The sequence below is a fragment of the Ursus maritimus genome, unplaced genomic scaffold, assembly GCF_017311325.1.
Source record: "Ursus maritimus isolate PB19 unplaced genomic scaffold, ASM1731132v1 scaffold_4, whole genome shotgun sequence".
In the NCBI taxonomy this organism is placed as follows: Eukaryota; Metazoa; Chordata; class Mammalia; order Carnivora; family Ursidae; genus Ursus; species Ursus maritimus.
The window spans coordinates 90,173,162-90,190,322 of NW_024426552.1; the positions used below are offsets into that span (position 1 = coordinate 90,173,162).

The 17,161-nt window shown below is 40.6% G+C and overlaps 1 protein-coding gene across 1 annotated transcript in view; it reads left to right on the top strand.

Annotated features, from left to right (window-relative positions):
- The window catches only part of PLD1 (phospholipase D1), a 192,017-nt gene that overhangs the window by 64,377 nt on the left and 110,479 nt on the right, over window positions 1–17,161 (top strand). The window contains exons 7-9 of the mRNA XM_040621604.1: window positions 6,644–6,702; window positions 7,958–8,050; window positions 16,764–16,916. Coding sequence (XP_040477538.1) covers window positions 6,644–6,702; window positions 7,958–8,050; window positions 16,764–16,916 — 305 coding nt within the window. The remainder of the gene's footprint in view (window positions 1–6,643; window positions 6,703–7,957; window positions 8,051–16,763; window positions 16,917–17,161) is intronic.

The following is a 17,161-nucleotide window of genomic DNA, read 5'->3' on the forward strand; positions in this document are numbered from 1 at the left end:
GGCTTAGAAGCAGCTAGGAGACACAGCTGCCAAAGAGGAGGGAGAGGGCTTTTACGGAAGTTCCCAGAAAACAGTAACGTCAGTCCTCTCTGAGGCCGTGAAGGGGTGTTTTTAAAGGGTTAAACTTCAGTTATCCAAAGGACCAGATAACTGAGAATGTGTTTTGTGTCTGTGTATATATAAACTGTACCAGTGTGGGGTTGAGCGTATGTGTATGGTGAATGTGCAGAAATGAGGAGTAGGCGGTCATGGCCTACTAGACGTGGCCTCTAGTTTAGAGAATGGCCTTATTTAATACTTAAATAGAAAGAGGGAAGGGGCACCTGGGGCGCTCAGTCAGTGAAGCATCTGACTATTGGTTTCTGCTCAGGTCATGATCTCAGGGTCCTGTGATCGAGCCCCACATGGGGCTCCACACTCAGCGCAGCGTCTGCTAGAGATTCTTTCCCCCCTTCCCTCCCCCTCTGCTCCTTTCCCACCCCGCATACCTGCACTGGCTCACTCACTCTCAAGTAAATAGATAAATAATATCTTTTATAAAAAAGAAAGGAAGAAGGAAGCCCTCTGTGTATTTAGCAGAGGAAGCAAGAGCTCCGTGTTTTCTGGTGACGCGCTGCATCCTTGCTGCCTGCCAGGGTATTATCTGGAGGTTGGACAAGCACCCAGCTGGTCCCCTGGTCCCCGCACACAAATGATCCGGGGCCGAGCCCATGGCCCACCTTCTGCAGCAGTTGGCACTGTTCCATTTGATGGACTTGAAGGAGCGTATGTGGTTTCATAATCCTGGAGTTTTCCCAGGGAAACCGGCAACTCGGGTCCAACCAGAGGATCTCAAGAGAAGGATGATGGGAGGGATTTCTTCCCTTCTGGGACTCAGGAACATGCATCTTTGAAAGAGTATAACGAGTAAGGATGTTACTGCCATTATTTCCAACTGTATAACTGCCATTGCTACGGCTAAATAAGCTGCTCCCTGTTGTGTTCTCTGCAGTCAAAGATGCTGTGTTCTGTAATGGAGAATTGTTTCAGTGTGTACTGGTACCAGCATGCAATGATTTTTCCATTCGCTTTACTCTTCTGCCTGCCTGTGACTTTACTACTGTGCTGTTTCTTTTAGCTTTCCAACAGTAATTGCTGACTTTAGTCTTCTCTTTCTACGTAGAGTACTACGTTTTGGATTCTGATGTTGATTAAAGAATGTGTACATTTTCTTAAATGTTCATCTTAATTTATTTTCCAATCATAAAAATCTTTCAAGAGTTGAGCCATATTATATCTAGAAATTCTAGAATGTCTTCTAAACGTTTCCTTTGAAAGGGAAAAACCTGGTTACAACTGACCCAAATATATGTTACTCCACATTTTTGATGGGCACTTATTTACCCCAAGGATGGAATTCTCCAGAATGATTCAGATATAAGATACAACTTGATCTATCTTAATTTTCTAACATTATTGAACTTTAATGTAATCTGGCTTAGAGACTAGATTTATAGACTTTTGCCTCATATTTGTGAGATTAGATTGGCATCTTTGTGTCTCCTTTGATAATTGTGAGAAATATTAAAACTCCTATCCATAGGGGCACCTGGGTGGCTCAGTCATTAAGCATCTGCCTTCGGCTCAGGGCGTGATCCCGGCGTTATGGGATCCAGCCCCACATCAGGCTCTTCCGCTATGAGCCTGCTTCTTCCTCTCCCACTCCCCCTGCTTGTGTTCCCTCTCTCACTGGCTGTCTCTCTCTCCATCAAACAAATAAATATTAAAAAAAAAAAACTCCTGTCCATAAAATCATATTAAGAGCTATTGTTATACAATCACATATAATTAATTTACATTTTTATAAGTGTAAAGCAAGCCTATTAGAAGTTAATTTGGGTCTTTAGGGCAGAAATCATGGATCATAGGTCAAGGGATCAGATAGGATCATGCCTCTAATTTCCATAGAATTTCAATGAAACCAGACATGAACAGCTTTTCTTATTTTCATATGGTCATTGCTTAGGTTAGTATTTAGATCAGGAACTTTTTTTCTCCAGGAGAACAACTTTTTTAATTCCTTTTTTCCTCCTTGAGGTTCTGAAAAACCAACATCTTAGTATTTTAGTGGATTTAACATCGGATAATTCCCTCAGAGATTATTGGTAATTCATTTTATTTTCTTTACTCATTTGGAAAATAGGGACAAATGTCTTTGCACTCTCTTCAAGGCATAGATATTTAAAAAAAGAGAGAGATTTGTTTACTCAATTGTAACAAACAAAATCTCAAACAGGATTCCTTTTTATATTCTAAATTGTATTAGTGCTAGCTCTAGTACTGAACCCAGTAGCTGAGCATTTTAATTAGTAACTGGAAAATGCTTAGCTTGCAGGGAATTGAAAGGAAGAGTAATTAGGAACAGTAAATGCACCTTTTTTTCCAGCTGAAGATAAGATCTAGAAATGAAGGAAATGCATCATTTCCAGGAGAAGCGTCCTGGGTTGATACGATGGTATTGCTAACGTCCAGTAAATCATTTGACTGTCGTAACTCAGATTCCTTACCTCCAAGAAGGTAATTTCAAGCTAATCACCCTCTGGGAAGTAAGGAATCTGAAGATAAACATCCCACAGACTAATAATACTGAGTTCAGCCCTCCCTTGTTTTATAAGGTGAGTGAATTTAGTTTGCGGGGAAGCGTGGGTAAAGAGGAATGAGGATGCACACAGTGTTGCCATGCCAACAAAGAGAAGCTGTACTTTTAGACAGCTGCATCTGCAAAGTAAGGGAAGTCTCGTCATTCTCATGATTGAGTCTTAAGAGTTGAGAGAGGCTAGCCTCTCCGTGTCCTCCACTGATGAGATGTCTTCTCTTTTCTCTGGGGCTCTGTTCACAGTCTGACCTGGAAGGCAGGCTTTCTTTGAATAGGTGAGCCAACCTCCCACCCTGCCCATAAGGGCACTGCCCAACCCAATGCTCTGGCCTCCTTTGTTTCCGAGAATTTCCCCCTTGGGCACTTGCTTGAATTTTTGCTACCTCAGGCACACAGGTGGCCTCTGAACACCCCCTTCCCTTCCAGTACAAAGACGAGGTAGAGGAGCAGTGTATGCATGATTGCCAGGTAATTTCCAGGGTTTGTTGTTACCCCTTGGGCTAATTGCTTGTCCCTTGTCATTGGAACTTCACTTCCCTGTTTGCCTAACATTTACTTGTACTTTTCACAAGTTCCTTTGGAAAAAAAATATTGATTAATACATTATTCAAGAGATCAATAAGCCCTGTGGAATATTGTCCAGCTAAACTGATCATTAAATTCATGTTGAGACTCACCTGAGCAAACAGAGAACGGAAATGTTATCACTGAGGATGCATTGAGAAGTGTGGACAACACAATCTTTGTTCAGTTTCACATAGTGTTATTTGGGTTTGCTTCTAAATTGACCTTGCCACATTTACTTTTAATCTGATAAATCTGTATTAGAACATGTATTGCCATATATATATATATATATATATGTGTATATATATATATATATATATATATTTTTTTTTTTTTTTTTTTGGNNATGTAAAGTGATTAGGATAATTTTAAATTTTATATTGGTGCACAACTTTAAATTTTCTGCATTACTAATGTATTTTTTTATTTAGATGAAATTCTTTACACTTAGCAATTTTATTATGATATTCTGAAGATACAATTTCTGAATTATTTCAAAGAATACTTGTGCTGTCAATTCAATTGTAAGAGCCATATAAATGAAAAGCTATCCAGGTATTAGCTAAATGGTTTCCTTGATTTTTCCTTTTCATTTCCTGTTCTTCCATTTAACTGTTCTGTAGCTTTGCATATAAATTAGTTACACCGCTGTAATAATTTCTACCGGTGTAAACTAGGATTGACGTTTTCTTTCTGCTCCCTCGAGATAAAATGAGAAGTTGTGGCTTAGGGTTTTAAAACATTTTGGATTCTGTGCTCAAGTCTGCAGTGTCACTTCTAATAACTTATGCATTACTATATTTTCCAATTAGAAGCATTTCCACAAATCAGATTAAAAAATATGATACTGAATCACAATATTTTATACAGAAATGAAACATAAAGACTTTGTAAAATCTTTATAAAAAATTTATTGTGAGAATATGTTTGATTTGGGGTTTTTAAGTCTTTCTGAATTTTTTAAAAGATTTTCTTTATTTGAGAGCAAGTAAGCGAGGAGGAGTGAGGGGGGAGAGAAAACATGAGCAGGGGTGGGGGCGCGGGCAGAAGGAGAGGGAGATGCAGACTCACCGCTGAGCAAGGAGCCTAATGTGGGGCGCTATGTGGGGCTCAGTCCCAGGACTCCAGGATCATGACTTGAGCTGAAGGCAAATGCTTAATGGACTGAGCCACCCAGGCCCCCCAAGTCTTTCTGAATTTTAAATACTTCCTCAAATAACCCTAAGAAAGAAATGGAAGCATTTAACTGGGTAAAGACTGACAGCAGTGAGAGATTTGTAATTTTTTGCTCACAAGGTCAATGTTAGATTATTTCCAATCACATATACAAAACTTTAAAGGAAAACTGCTATGTTTCATTTTATTAATCCCATTTATAAGCCTGGATCAAATGCAATTTCTTCTTAGGTGTCACATTGGCTTGGGAAGTGGTCACCTTCCCTCTGTAACTATTTTGACATGTAATTGTTGTGGTTCTTCCACCTTCCAGAACTTTGCTGATGTGGAGTGTTTTCCATGTCTGGTCTCGCCTCTGCTTCCTGATGCCAGGAACATATCTTCTTAATTTTGAGTTTTCTGTTAATGCTGTTATTGACATGGTGTACAGCCATTGGTAGATCTGGGCCTACTGTGGCTATTTATAAAGAAAATTCTGTAATTTGGGAGCAGGATATCTAATTCTAGCTGTTTACATGAGGTGAAACTCCTGTGTGTGCTGAGAATTTTGTAATGTCCATTGGTTTTCCCCTTTGTGCTCTCACGGTTTCATCTAACACTCATGGTGAATGATTTTACTGCTTTTGCAGCTTTGTTTTGAGGATACGGTCTGGTCTGACCTAATTCTGAATCTGTCCCTTGCTGATTATATTATCTTGGGCAATTTTTTTTTTTAAGATTTATTTATTTTAGAGAGAGAGCGCATGCGGGGGTGGAGGGGGCAGAGGGAGAGGGAGTCTTAAGCAGACTCTTCGCTGAGCGTGAAACCCAACTTGAGGCTGGATCTCACGACCCTGAGATCACGACCTGAGTCGAAACCAAGAGTCAGATGCTTAACTGACTGAGCCACCCAGGCGCCTCTATCTTGGACAATTTATTTAACTTCTCTACATCAGGGGTTGGTAAACTATGGCCCATGGACCAGATCGAGCCCAATGGCTATTATTGGGTCCATGAGCTAAGAATAGTTTTATGTTCTTAAATGTTTGCAAAAAAATTTAAGAAGAATATTTCATGACATAAAAATTATATTAAATTTGTATTTTAGTATGCGTAAATTAAGTTTTAATGGAATACGGCCATGTTTATTCATCTATGTATTGTCTACGGCTGCTTTTATGCTGTAATAGTTAAAGTATACAATTCACAGAGCCTAAAATTTTTATGTCTGACTCTGCAGAGAACGTTTGCGTATCCCTGCTCTAAACCTCAGTTTCCTCTTCTGTACAATGGAAAAAATAACACCTATTTCAGAGAGATTTGAGATAATGTGTGAAAAGTGCTTAGTACAGGGCCAACAGATAGATATTAAGCACTTAGTAAATGTTAGCTGTTGATGTTGTCATCATAATATTTGTAGTTTTTATCTTCCCATAATTTATGTGGTAAAGGTGGGCCTGAAATTCTCCTTTTCTACTCTCTAAAAATAGAATTATTTTTATATTATTCTTATGTAAAATTATTTTCTTTTATTTCTTTTTTTAGAGAGAGTATGGGATCAGGGGAAGGGCAGAGGGAGTAGGAGAATCTCGAGCAGACTCCCCGCTGAGCATGAGCCTGATGTGTGTGGGGCTTGACCTCACAACCCTGAGATCATGGCCTGAGATGAAATCAAGAGTCAGACACTCAACCAACTGAGCTACCCAGGCGCCCCTTATTTTATTTCATTTGTTTGAAAATATTCTGGTATTCCTGATGTTCAAAGATCTCCCCAAACTCCCTTCAGCCCACTTTACATTTAATTTCGCATTACTGTCTTCATCTTACTCACTGTAGCCCAACTGTACACCCAGTGACCTTTATACACCTTCCCTGTCCTCTCTTCCCCTTCATCTCCCATTTCCATATGCCAGGTCTAGTCCACCTTCCAGAACCTGGCACCAACATCACTGCCTTCACACAACACTGTTTGTGTCTCCACTGCACCACACAGTCCTCCTTCCCCAACAACAAAAACACAGAAGAATTTTGGGAGTAAAATCTCTGTTGGCAACTTTCTAGAGCATTCTGTCTCTGCGTTGGACAGAGCACACCCCTTTCTTGGCTGTGTCTTAGTTCGGTATACACTTGCAGTCCGTTCTTTCAGGGCAGTGCCATCTTTTGATCTGTGTAGTCCCCCATGTGTGTTTACACATAGCGGTATCTAATGCATGTTTTTTTCAAATGCATGAATTTATCTTTTTTCTTTCTGCCTTTCTAAAGTATGGATTTTTGGCCTCTTTTCAGACAGAATTCCTTGACATAAGCCAGCTGTCTTTCATCCATGATTTGGGACCAAAGGGCATGTAAGTTCCAGTGTTGCATGTTAAAGAGAAGTGTGGAAGCTGATAAGCATCACCATTTGATTTATCAGCATTTCCTGGTGACAGAGCTCACCTGGCTTTACCACCTGCTTCTTTTCTTCCCAACAGAGTCAGAGCCACTCGGGGAATCTCTTTATACACAGTGCTACCTTGCTATACTGAACAAGGGTAGCAACGGCTCCATTCTCTTTCTTATGTGCTTACAGCACAGATTTCCTCTGGCTCAGCAATGGGAATGTTTTATACAGGTAGCAAATATGGTATGTGGGAGAAAGCATTAGAAATAAAGATACTGTGTTGTATATTCGAAAGTCGCTAAGAGAACAGATCTTAAAAGTTCTCATCACAAGAAAAGAATTATAGCTACGTACAGTGATGGATGTGCACTAGACTTATTAAGGTGATCATTTTTGCAATATATACAAATACCAAATTTATGTGTCGTATACCCGAAACTAGTATGATATTGTATGTCAATTATGTCTCAATTTTAAAAAAATCAAATATACCAAATATACCAAATCCCTTCTTTTAATAACTTATAAAAGTTAGTTGTTTATCATTCATTTTCATGATTAAAAATAATACTGTGTAAAATTTATGCTAGGTAACAAGATTGAAATTAACTTAATGATTATTTTCCTTCATAATGTGAGAGCTTGATATTATCAAGAGCTTAGCTTCTTTAGTAAAGGGCATTGTTAGTAGTTGTTTTAATATTTTTATTTTGTTAAGCAATTAGTATTGTTATTTCTTGTCCTGTTTTTCGAAATCAAGACATTTCTCTTTCCAAAGCTCTAATAGCTGTGCTCTATTCCTTTGGTATGGCTTGATCCTAGAACTGCAGGTAAACCTTTGGGTGAGCACCTCCAATGATCTCAGTAGCAGCTGAACCATCCCTGTGCAGGCCCTTGGCAATGTGTGGGGTCTTTTTCAGCTTGTCGCAATGACTGGAGCACACACTCAGCATTTGGAGCCAGAAGCCAGAATGCTTAAGGTCCTGCACTATGTGCAAGGGAATTTTGCTGCCTCCAATCCAACCAGGTGCTTTTAGAGATCAGTTGCCAGAGTATCCAGCCTAGTGAATGCCTTATCGAGCTATTTGAGGGTGAAGAAGGAAGGAGAGGAAAGTGACATGAGAATGAAATAGTTTATTTAGTCCCAAGTCATGAGGCTGTATCAGTTAAGTGTGAGCTGGAAATTTGAGGATGCTGGGTTACCTTGATGTCTCTTTCAGAGAAGGTATGATAATGAAAAGATCCGGGGGACACAGAATACCAGGCTTGAATTGCTGTGGTCAGGGAAGAGCCTGCTACCGCTGGTCAAAAAGGTAGGTCTTAGCAGTTTTGTGCGTTTGTTTTAATGAACTGGATATTTGGGGAATTTTCACATACTAGTTTTCAATTATGAATTGATTATCTATCCTTTGAAGGTCGTAACAGAGCACACTCTAAATTATTTTAAGTTCTAGATTTCAGTATCCATGTAAGCTTTCTAACTCAAACCTGGACTTGTAGGTAGGCAGAGTGTACAAATTTTATTATATACATAAAAACCTGGTGGGCACTAGAACTCAAACACTGGTCAGCAATATATACAAATGGCCGATAAGCACACGTAGATATCTCAACATTTCTAGTCATAAGGGGGAATGCAAATCAAAAGCACAGTGGGGTCCAACTTCACACCCACTAGGATGATGGTCATGAAAAAGATACACAGTAACAAGTGTTGTTGACAAGGATGTAGAGACATCGGAACACTTCTACATTGCTGGTAGAAGTAGAAAATGGTGCATCCACTCTAGAAAACAGTGCAGTGTGTTAAACATAGGATGTGGGATTACTGGGGCATATGGTAACTTTAGGTATATACCCAAAAGAATTGAAAAAATAAGTCTGTATCAAAACTTGTAGAAGAATCTTCATAGCAGCATTATTCAGAATAGCCAAAAGGTATGAGCCACCCAAATGTCCATCACCTGATGAATGGTTAACAAATGTGGTATATCCATACAGTGGAGTATTATTTGGCCATAAAAAAAAAGGAATGAAGATTAATGGACTTGGGGTTTCTTTCTGGGTTGATGAAGATATCTGGTTGTACAACGTTTTGAATATATTATAAAGCACCATATTATATACTTTTAAAGGAAAAGTTTTACTGTATATGAATAAAATGTTTAGAAATTTTTAATGAAAAAAAAAAAAAGAATGAAGTGCTAATTCATGCTATATCCTGAATGAATCTCAGAAACATCATGCTAAGTGAAAAAAGCCAGACACAAAAGGCCACATATTATATGATTCTATTCATATGAAATGTCCAGAATAGACAAATGTATAGAGACAGAGTAGATGAGTGGTCTCCAGGGGCTGGGAGGAAAGGAGAATGGGAAGTGACTGCTAATGGATATGGGGTTTCTTTTGGGTGGTGACAATATTCTGAAATTAGATATTAGTGGTGATGGTATACAACTTTATGAATGTACTAAAAACCACTGACTTGTATACTTTTAAACTAAAAAAGAAAAATTGGTCAGACTTCAAGGATGATAATTTTAGACTTACATTTGTGAGGATGTATATTGTGCTGTGTGATACAGAGAACTTTATTTTTTTTTTAATGATTTTTTATTATATTATGTTAGTCACCATACAGTACATCCCCGGTTTCCACTCTAAGGTTCGATGATTCATTAGTTGTGTATAACACCCAGTGCACCATGCAATACGTGCCCTCCTTACTACCCATCACCAGCCTATCCCATTCCCCCACCCCCCTCCCCTCTGAGGTCCTCAGTTTGTTTCTCATAGTCCATAGTCTCTCATGTTTCATTCCCGCTTCTGATTACCCCCCTTTCTTTATCCCTTTCTTCCCCTACCGATCATCCTAGTTCTTATGTTCCATAGATGAGAGAAATCATATGATAGTTGTCTTTCCAGACAGAGATCTTTAATTCATATCCTGTGTCCTATCCAACCAAAGAATCCTGGGGATCAGTATCCTCATCTGATTCTTACTTGTGTCCTCAAAGCATTTATCATAATATTTTGACTGTAACAGATAAGTTGTTTGTTATAATAATAATTTACTGGGATTTTGGAAAAATATTAAGAAGTATAAATTATTTCCCCAACCTTAAAAAAGATATATGAGCTCACGTGTAAATATGAAATTGAGCTAAGTGTATATTAAAAATATATGAGCTCTAAACTAAGATTTACCTTTAAACGTATTTAAAGTACACTACCAGCAAAAAATATCATTAAGCCAGGCTCGTATTTTCTTGGTTTTGAAAGGATGGAAGAAATTACAAGGAAAAGATCAAGAGATTAGACTGGAAAAATTAAAAATCTCTGTGTTCCAGTAAAACAATTTTACTAAAATAAAAAAGGAAGTAGTCTACTATAAAATATCTGTTTTCAAATAAACTGCTGTAACTTACATAAGCAGTAGTAGGGCCCTGGTGCAGAATCCTCCTGAGCAACCTCCCCCAATCCCGCATCGGCTTTGGCTAAGGGAGCTACCTGCTGGGGGAGCTAGCTGCTGGGGGCCAGTCACAAGGTTTCCAAAGGCAAGCCCTTATGAGTCTCTGACTGCGTCTGCTCTGGGCAGTTAGGGTCCATCTGCAGGCAGCTAGCTGCTGGGGGCCAGGCACAAGGTTTCCAAAGGCAAGCCCTCGTGAGTCTCTGACTGCAGACGCTCTGGGCAGTTAGGGTCCATTTGCAGGCGTACAGAGCAGACTGGAGCATTCGCAGCCCCCAGGAGCAGCCCTTGGCCAACAGCTGGCAGAGTCCTGCCCTGGCAGCCCTCTGGCAGGGTGATTCTGCCACAAGCTCTGCACTGTCTCTAGCGTCCTCTGGCAGGTTTGCAGCCCACCTGCCCACAATAAAGGACATGCAAACACAACACATCCTTGATGGCTCCTTTCCAGCTCCTCCTCCTTCTCCTTCCCTGCCCTGGCTCCTAATAACTCCCCAGTATGCCCCTTTATAAACGGCTTTTACTTACCTCCTTGTCGCAGAGCAGACTTGTGGGCCTACCCAACCTGAGACATCAGCTCCAGAAATGGAAGTCTTGGTCTGGTCCATGTAGTCATTTACTGAGTGCTTAATGTTTGTCAGGTTGTGTGCTCGCTCCTGTAAAAAATCAAAGTCCCTGCCCTCACAGAGCTTTACTAGAGGAGAAAGGAAGTCAGCGATGAAGGTGACAAGCAGTGTGAACGGTATCCGTGCAGCTGTGACCAGACCTTTGAAGGGAAACGAAAGCAGTGGGATGGTGAGGGACTTGAGGACCAGAGGGGGCGACTTTAGCTCCCGGGGTCAAGGGACTGCTGTCGGAGTTACAACCTCCATGAGAAGGGGCAGCCAGAAAAGATGGGAGCCAGACTTTGTTCTGTAAAAGAACCTAGCTCCCTCACATCTTAAACTTGGGATTAAATCAGGCTTTCAACCAGGACAATCTAAAGAGATATGATCCTCCCTGGAATGAAATGTGTCATCATTTTAAATTGTGTAAATCTTTCCACGGAGATTGAAGCCCTCGTTCCCCATTAATAAGTATTTCCTGAGTTACACGTGTGGGTTATAAAGTATGAGTACCAAATAAAATGACAAGCTATAGCTGACAAAATTAGTTTAGAAATTTTCTCATGATAGAAACTATTAGTATCTAAATAGGAGTCGCTTTTAAGGATGACACATTCATAACTCTCTTTTTTATTTTTGTACCCATAAAAAGCATTCCCTTCACTTTCTTATTTATGCTACATTGACAAATCAAGACAAAGCAAATGGGGCAATTAAACTTTCAATCAAGTCTCATAATGACCTTGTCTCAGGGACAAGTAAAAGGAGAAAAAAAAAAAAAAGACAAACATGGCAAACATTTCTTCCAACAATTTAAAATCTCTGCTTAAACAGCCTATCTGTTGAGCAATTTCTCTTGCATCGGGTGGTAGACTAGATGATAAGCTTCTTATCTCAAATAATGTCTGAAAGAAGGAGATGTATAGATTTTAAGAAATAAATGTAGCATTTATTTTGCCAAGCTTTGAGCTACACCAAGAATTCTACAGACAGTGAGCAAGCAGACAAGTAATTCCAGGGAAGTGTCATGAGGAAGTGAAGCGTGGTGGGGTGGGGCCGGTTTAAGATTGAGTGGCCTGGGAAGGCCTCCCTGGGGAGGAGTGTTTCAGCAGAGAGTCGATGAACAGGGAAGGACTGCCTCTGGGAGGATCTGGAAGAAATAATTTCTAGGTGGAAGAATAGCAAATGTAGAAGCCCAGAGAACAACCTTGGCAAATCTGAGGACCAGCCAGACCTCGGAGGTGGGAGAGAACAGGAGGAGGTGAGGCTGAGAAGGCCGACTCCGGTGGTGTGTCTGCATTTTAGTACCACGGCAAGGAGTGGCTCAGGCAGGAGGCATCTTGTTCGAACAGACTATGATCTCACCTACTTGAGAACAAGAATGTTTGTAAAAGTGCCTAGTTACCGGCATGAGGCGCAGGGCTGAGCAATGTATGTGAATCATCTCTGTTATTTCGCACAAACACGGATGAGCTGGGCATCGCTGTCGTCCTCATGTTATGGACGGAGACCTCAGGCTCAGTTACGCATGTTCGCACAGTCAGGCGGGTGGCCGAGCTGGCATCGGAGGCCAGGGAGGATGACTGGTAGGTAGGTGCTTACTCCCTGGTGCCGACTTCCAGAAGACGTGTTGATTAGTTCCTTTCTTGATGCATATCCTCTCATTAAAGAAAAAAAGTCTATCGACAAAAGTGATAAAGGAAAGAAATCAGAAGAGTTTTAATGAATGGCATAATTAAGAAGAGCTTAATATTAAAGGCCAGGAATCAATTCACTCTGATATCTAATGACTATTAAAAAGAATTCATTACCAAAACAAAAATTATTATCTTTGGCATTCAGCTTTCAAAATCCAGCTGTCGCAGGGGTGCCTGGGTGGCTCCGTTAAGCATCTGACCCTTGATCTCAGCTCAGGTCTTGATCTCAGCGTCGTGAGTTCAAGCCCCGCATTGGACTCCACATTGGGCATGGAGCCTACTTTAAAAAAAAAAACAAAAAAACCCCAGCTGTTTCTACTAAACTTTTCTGTATTTCCAGGCTGCCACATCTTGGAGGGGCAGGGCAGGAATGCACATAGGATACCACATGAATGGTACCCCCAGTGCCGACTAGTGCTCTCACCCCGCAGTACACCCAGCCAGCTCCTTGCCATTGTGAACAAGGCTGTTGATAGCCTATACAGAGCCTCTGTGTCAATTAGAGAGAAGTACCCATTTCTGCAGCATGATATAACGTGACATAACGTGGCTATGCAGCATAGCCAACATCACAGCCCCCTGCACCAGGTGTAGGGCCTGTCTGTACAGTGGTACCTTGTGTCCTGTCCCTAAGACCATGTTTGGTAGCCTTTGTCCTGGTGGTTGTGCCACCAGCCTCTGCTCTCAGAAGGATTTCTGAGACTTGTTTTGTACTGCCAATCATAGGAGCGGGTACACCTGGGTAGGGGTCACCCTGCCGTAATCCTGCACTGTTGTCCCTGGGTGGTGCTCTGATGAGAGCTGGCTCTGCTGCACTTAGGAGTGCTTGACTTCTAGGCACACAGGTTCATGAGTCTGCTGTGTTTGACTTTCTTCTTAAGTTGGCAAGCCTGACAGCTGTGGTTTTCAAAGCCTCTGGCTCCTTCCCAGTCGGCAGGCTAGCACAGCAGTGCTCTGGGCCTGTGCCCTGCTGCGTGCCCGCTAACTTGAACCGCAGTGCAGCTGGGAGAAGGGACTGCGCTAAGGAAGGAACTTTAACAGATTCGTGATCCGTCCCGCTCTCTTTTATCCTGAACTGAGGTTTATCGATAGGCAGCTGCATGTCTGCACTCATAACGCAGGCCCTCCAAGCCGCCGAGGCCTTGTTTATACCATGGCTGGGCATTTACACTGAGCAGTGTTCGGAGAATTCTTACAAAATGTAGTAATTCCTGCATTTGGTGACAATTATTGAGAATGTTGCCCATTATACTACTCAGTTGCCTGCTGTTAGGTCCCAAATGAGAAACTTCCTTTGGAATTTAATATTTTTTTGGGGGGGGACACCTTCTTATTTCGGTAATTTCTTCACTGGGTAAGGAACACCAGGAAGCTCAGACGCGAGTTGGCATGCCATCACCATAATTATGTTAATGTTGTGGTCAGGTATTTGCTTTCTGTGACCTTAACGTTTTTCCTTTTTTAACCATGCCACATGTATGTCCTTCACTGTTAGTGATCCTAAGTCCATCCCATCCCCTTTTATCGGGAAGGAGCCAGCCTGTACGTTAAGAAACAAATGAATGAAATGAAACTAGGTGGAAACCAACATAGATTTGTCTGTATTAAATCCCAAACTCCAAAGCCAGTAAGTCATAATGTGGCTAGCAATTTCAGCAACAATTTATTATAGACTTTTTAAGATGCTGACTTCCCATGTCACATTTACAGTATTACTTATATTCAGGTGTTCTGGCCTTTTCTGTTCTCTAATATGCTTTACTTTCTCTGGTATTCGATATAATGTGCCCACTGTTATTTTATTCAGTTATGAACTGATTTATTTGATTGCTACAACTGTAAGTAAACGCGATTTTAGGGGGTGTAGGCAGCATGACACCATTGCTATTTGTATTCATTTTAAATCAGTCCCTACGGTCTGCCTCTTCTCACCGTCATTGTCGTGTCTGCCATCTACGTCCTTACTGCTCAAATGTCATCCCAGCGTGCCATCACCCATGAGCTTGTTAGCAATGCAGAATTTCAGGCCCTGCCCCACATCTACTGAATCAGAATCTGCATTTTATTTCTATTATTTATTTTATTACTATTATTTTTCATGGACGTATAGTTGGCATATAGTAGTATATTAGTTTCAGGTGTACAACATTGCGATTCAACATTCATATACATTACCAAATGCTCACTACGATGCATATAGTTACCATCTGTCATCATGCAAAGTTATTAAAATATCATTGACTGTATTCCCTGTGCTGTACTTTGCATCCCTGGGACTTATTTGTTTTACAACTGGAAGTTTATACCTCTTAATCTCCTTCACCTGTTTGCCTGTCCTTCCATCCCTCCCTGTTCTGGTATCCAGTAATTTGTTCTCTGTATTTATGAGTCTATTTCTGTTTTGCTTTGTTTAGTTGGTTGGTTTTTGTTTTTAGATTCCACACATAAGTGAAATCATATAGTATCTGTCTTTTTCTGTGTGACTTCTATCACTTAGCATAATACCCTCTCTAGGTCCATCCATGTTGTTGCAAATGGCAAGATCTTTTTTTTATGGCTGAGTAATATTCCACCACATTTTCTGTATCTGTTCATCGATAAGTTACTTCCGTATCTCGGCTATTGTAAATAATGTTGCAGTAAATGTAGGGGTGCATGCATCTTTTCGAGTTAGTGTTTTTGTTTTCTTCAGGTAAATAGTCCAAAAGTGGAAATGCTGGATCATTAGTATTTCTATCTTTATTTTCTTGAGGAACCTCCATACGGTTGTCCACAGTGGCTGCACCAATTTACTTTCCCACCAACAGTGCACCAGGGTTCCCTTTTCTCCACATCCTCACCAGCACTTGTTATTTCTTGTCCTTCTGGTACTAGCCACGGAATCTGCATTTTAACAGGAGAGCCATATTTACAGTGAAGTATAAGAAGGGTTGTTCTATATTATTGTAGTAGTTTGCTAACCTGATACATCACATCCCTCTTTGTCCTTCATACCTTTCTTCCTGAAACACAATTACAGTGTTATTCTCATCTCCTTCCTTGCCAGGGCATGAGGATTCTCTTACCTAATAATCATCCTAGTATTTTTGTTAAAAACACAGATTGTCACGCCTTCTTAATAGATCCATGTGGGGCGTGGGAAACTATGATTTTTTAACAAGCATCTCCAGAGCTTCTGATGGCAAAGCAAGTTGAGGAAACACTGGTTCCATGCTATGAAATCAGCCTCCTGAGCATGGCCTTCAGCCCCTCCTCAGTGTGGCCTTTGCCCGTTTTCCCCAGGCGACACTCAGGTGCCCATTTTTCCTTACTGTACTCCCCGAGACCCGAGACCCTGGCCCCCCCAGACTTTCTCCCACCGCATGCAGCATTTCCACAGCTCCGTGCCTTATGCCAACTCTTCCCTCCATGTGGGATGTATGCCTCGGCCACCCTGCTTTGGGTTGTATTTGATCGGATCCTTTCTGGCCTTGCTCAGACACCCCGGGACAGTGACTCTAGCTCTTTCTCTTAGTCAGAACTAAGGACTCCCTTTTCCTCATACCCATTACCTTTTCAGTTTTTCGGACCTTCTTTGTGCCCCCACTAGCCTAGTAAGCGACTTGGAGGGCATGTCTCCTTTACCTCTGTGCTGTTTCTACCTCTGCCCCAACTCCCAGCTTATCACTCTTTTTTTCCATTATGAAACCCTTAAATATATATTGAGTTGCTTACATATATGCTTCTGAGAAATCGTGTCCTATTGAACATCATTTATTAATAGCCCTTAAAACCACAAGTAATTTGAATGAAAACAGAATATGTGGAGTATTAGATGCTTACTGGGTGGTTTTTAGAGGAGGATTTTTACCTCCTGAGAGACTTATTTGCCTCTTTTATGACCGTTTATTTTAGCAAACATTTTCCCAACGCATTTCCATTTTTCCAGCAGCTGAGGCTCCCGCTCTACATCCTACAAGCCCTACGTGGCCGTGTCAGCGCCGTTTCCAGCTTTGCCATTAGTGTGCAAAAAGCTCATGAGTTACTTTGAATTGCTTGGTGCCGGTACTTCTTAGAAAAACCTCATAGACTTATTCGTTTTTTGTTATTGCTGTTATTGAATAGTGATTTTTTAAAAAAATCACTACTAGACATTTTTATTTAAAAAATAAAATGATATCTACAGTCTGCGAGTGTTTACTTAACTTGTCATAATTTGTTCTTTTTGTTTCAGTAATCCAATACAACTCTAAAAATATTTATTTTCTTCTTACAGGTGGTTGATAGTGAAAGATTCATTTTTATTATATATGAAGCCAGACAGCGGTGCTATTGCCTTTGTGCTGCTGGTAGATAAAGAATTCAAAATTAAGGTGGGGAAGAAGGAGACAGAGACGAAATATGGGCTCCGAATCGATAATCTTTCAAGGTAGAAATTTCAAATATTTTTCAAAGATTTCCCTCAAAAACAAAGTTCTTCTCCCAACCTTAAGTCAAGAAGGAAGTAAAATAATTTAAATCTTAGAAAGTTGTTCTTTAGAACTCCTCTTCAATCAAAAATAATGAAACTGCTTTTCTTTCTATATATTTTTAAGTATAGAATATCCAATGTGCAACAGTCAGAATAAATAACCGCATGTGTTGATTTATGATTGTTTCAACAAAATGTATGCC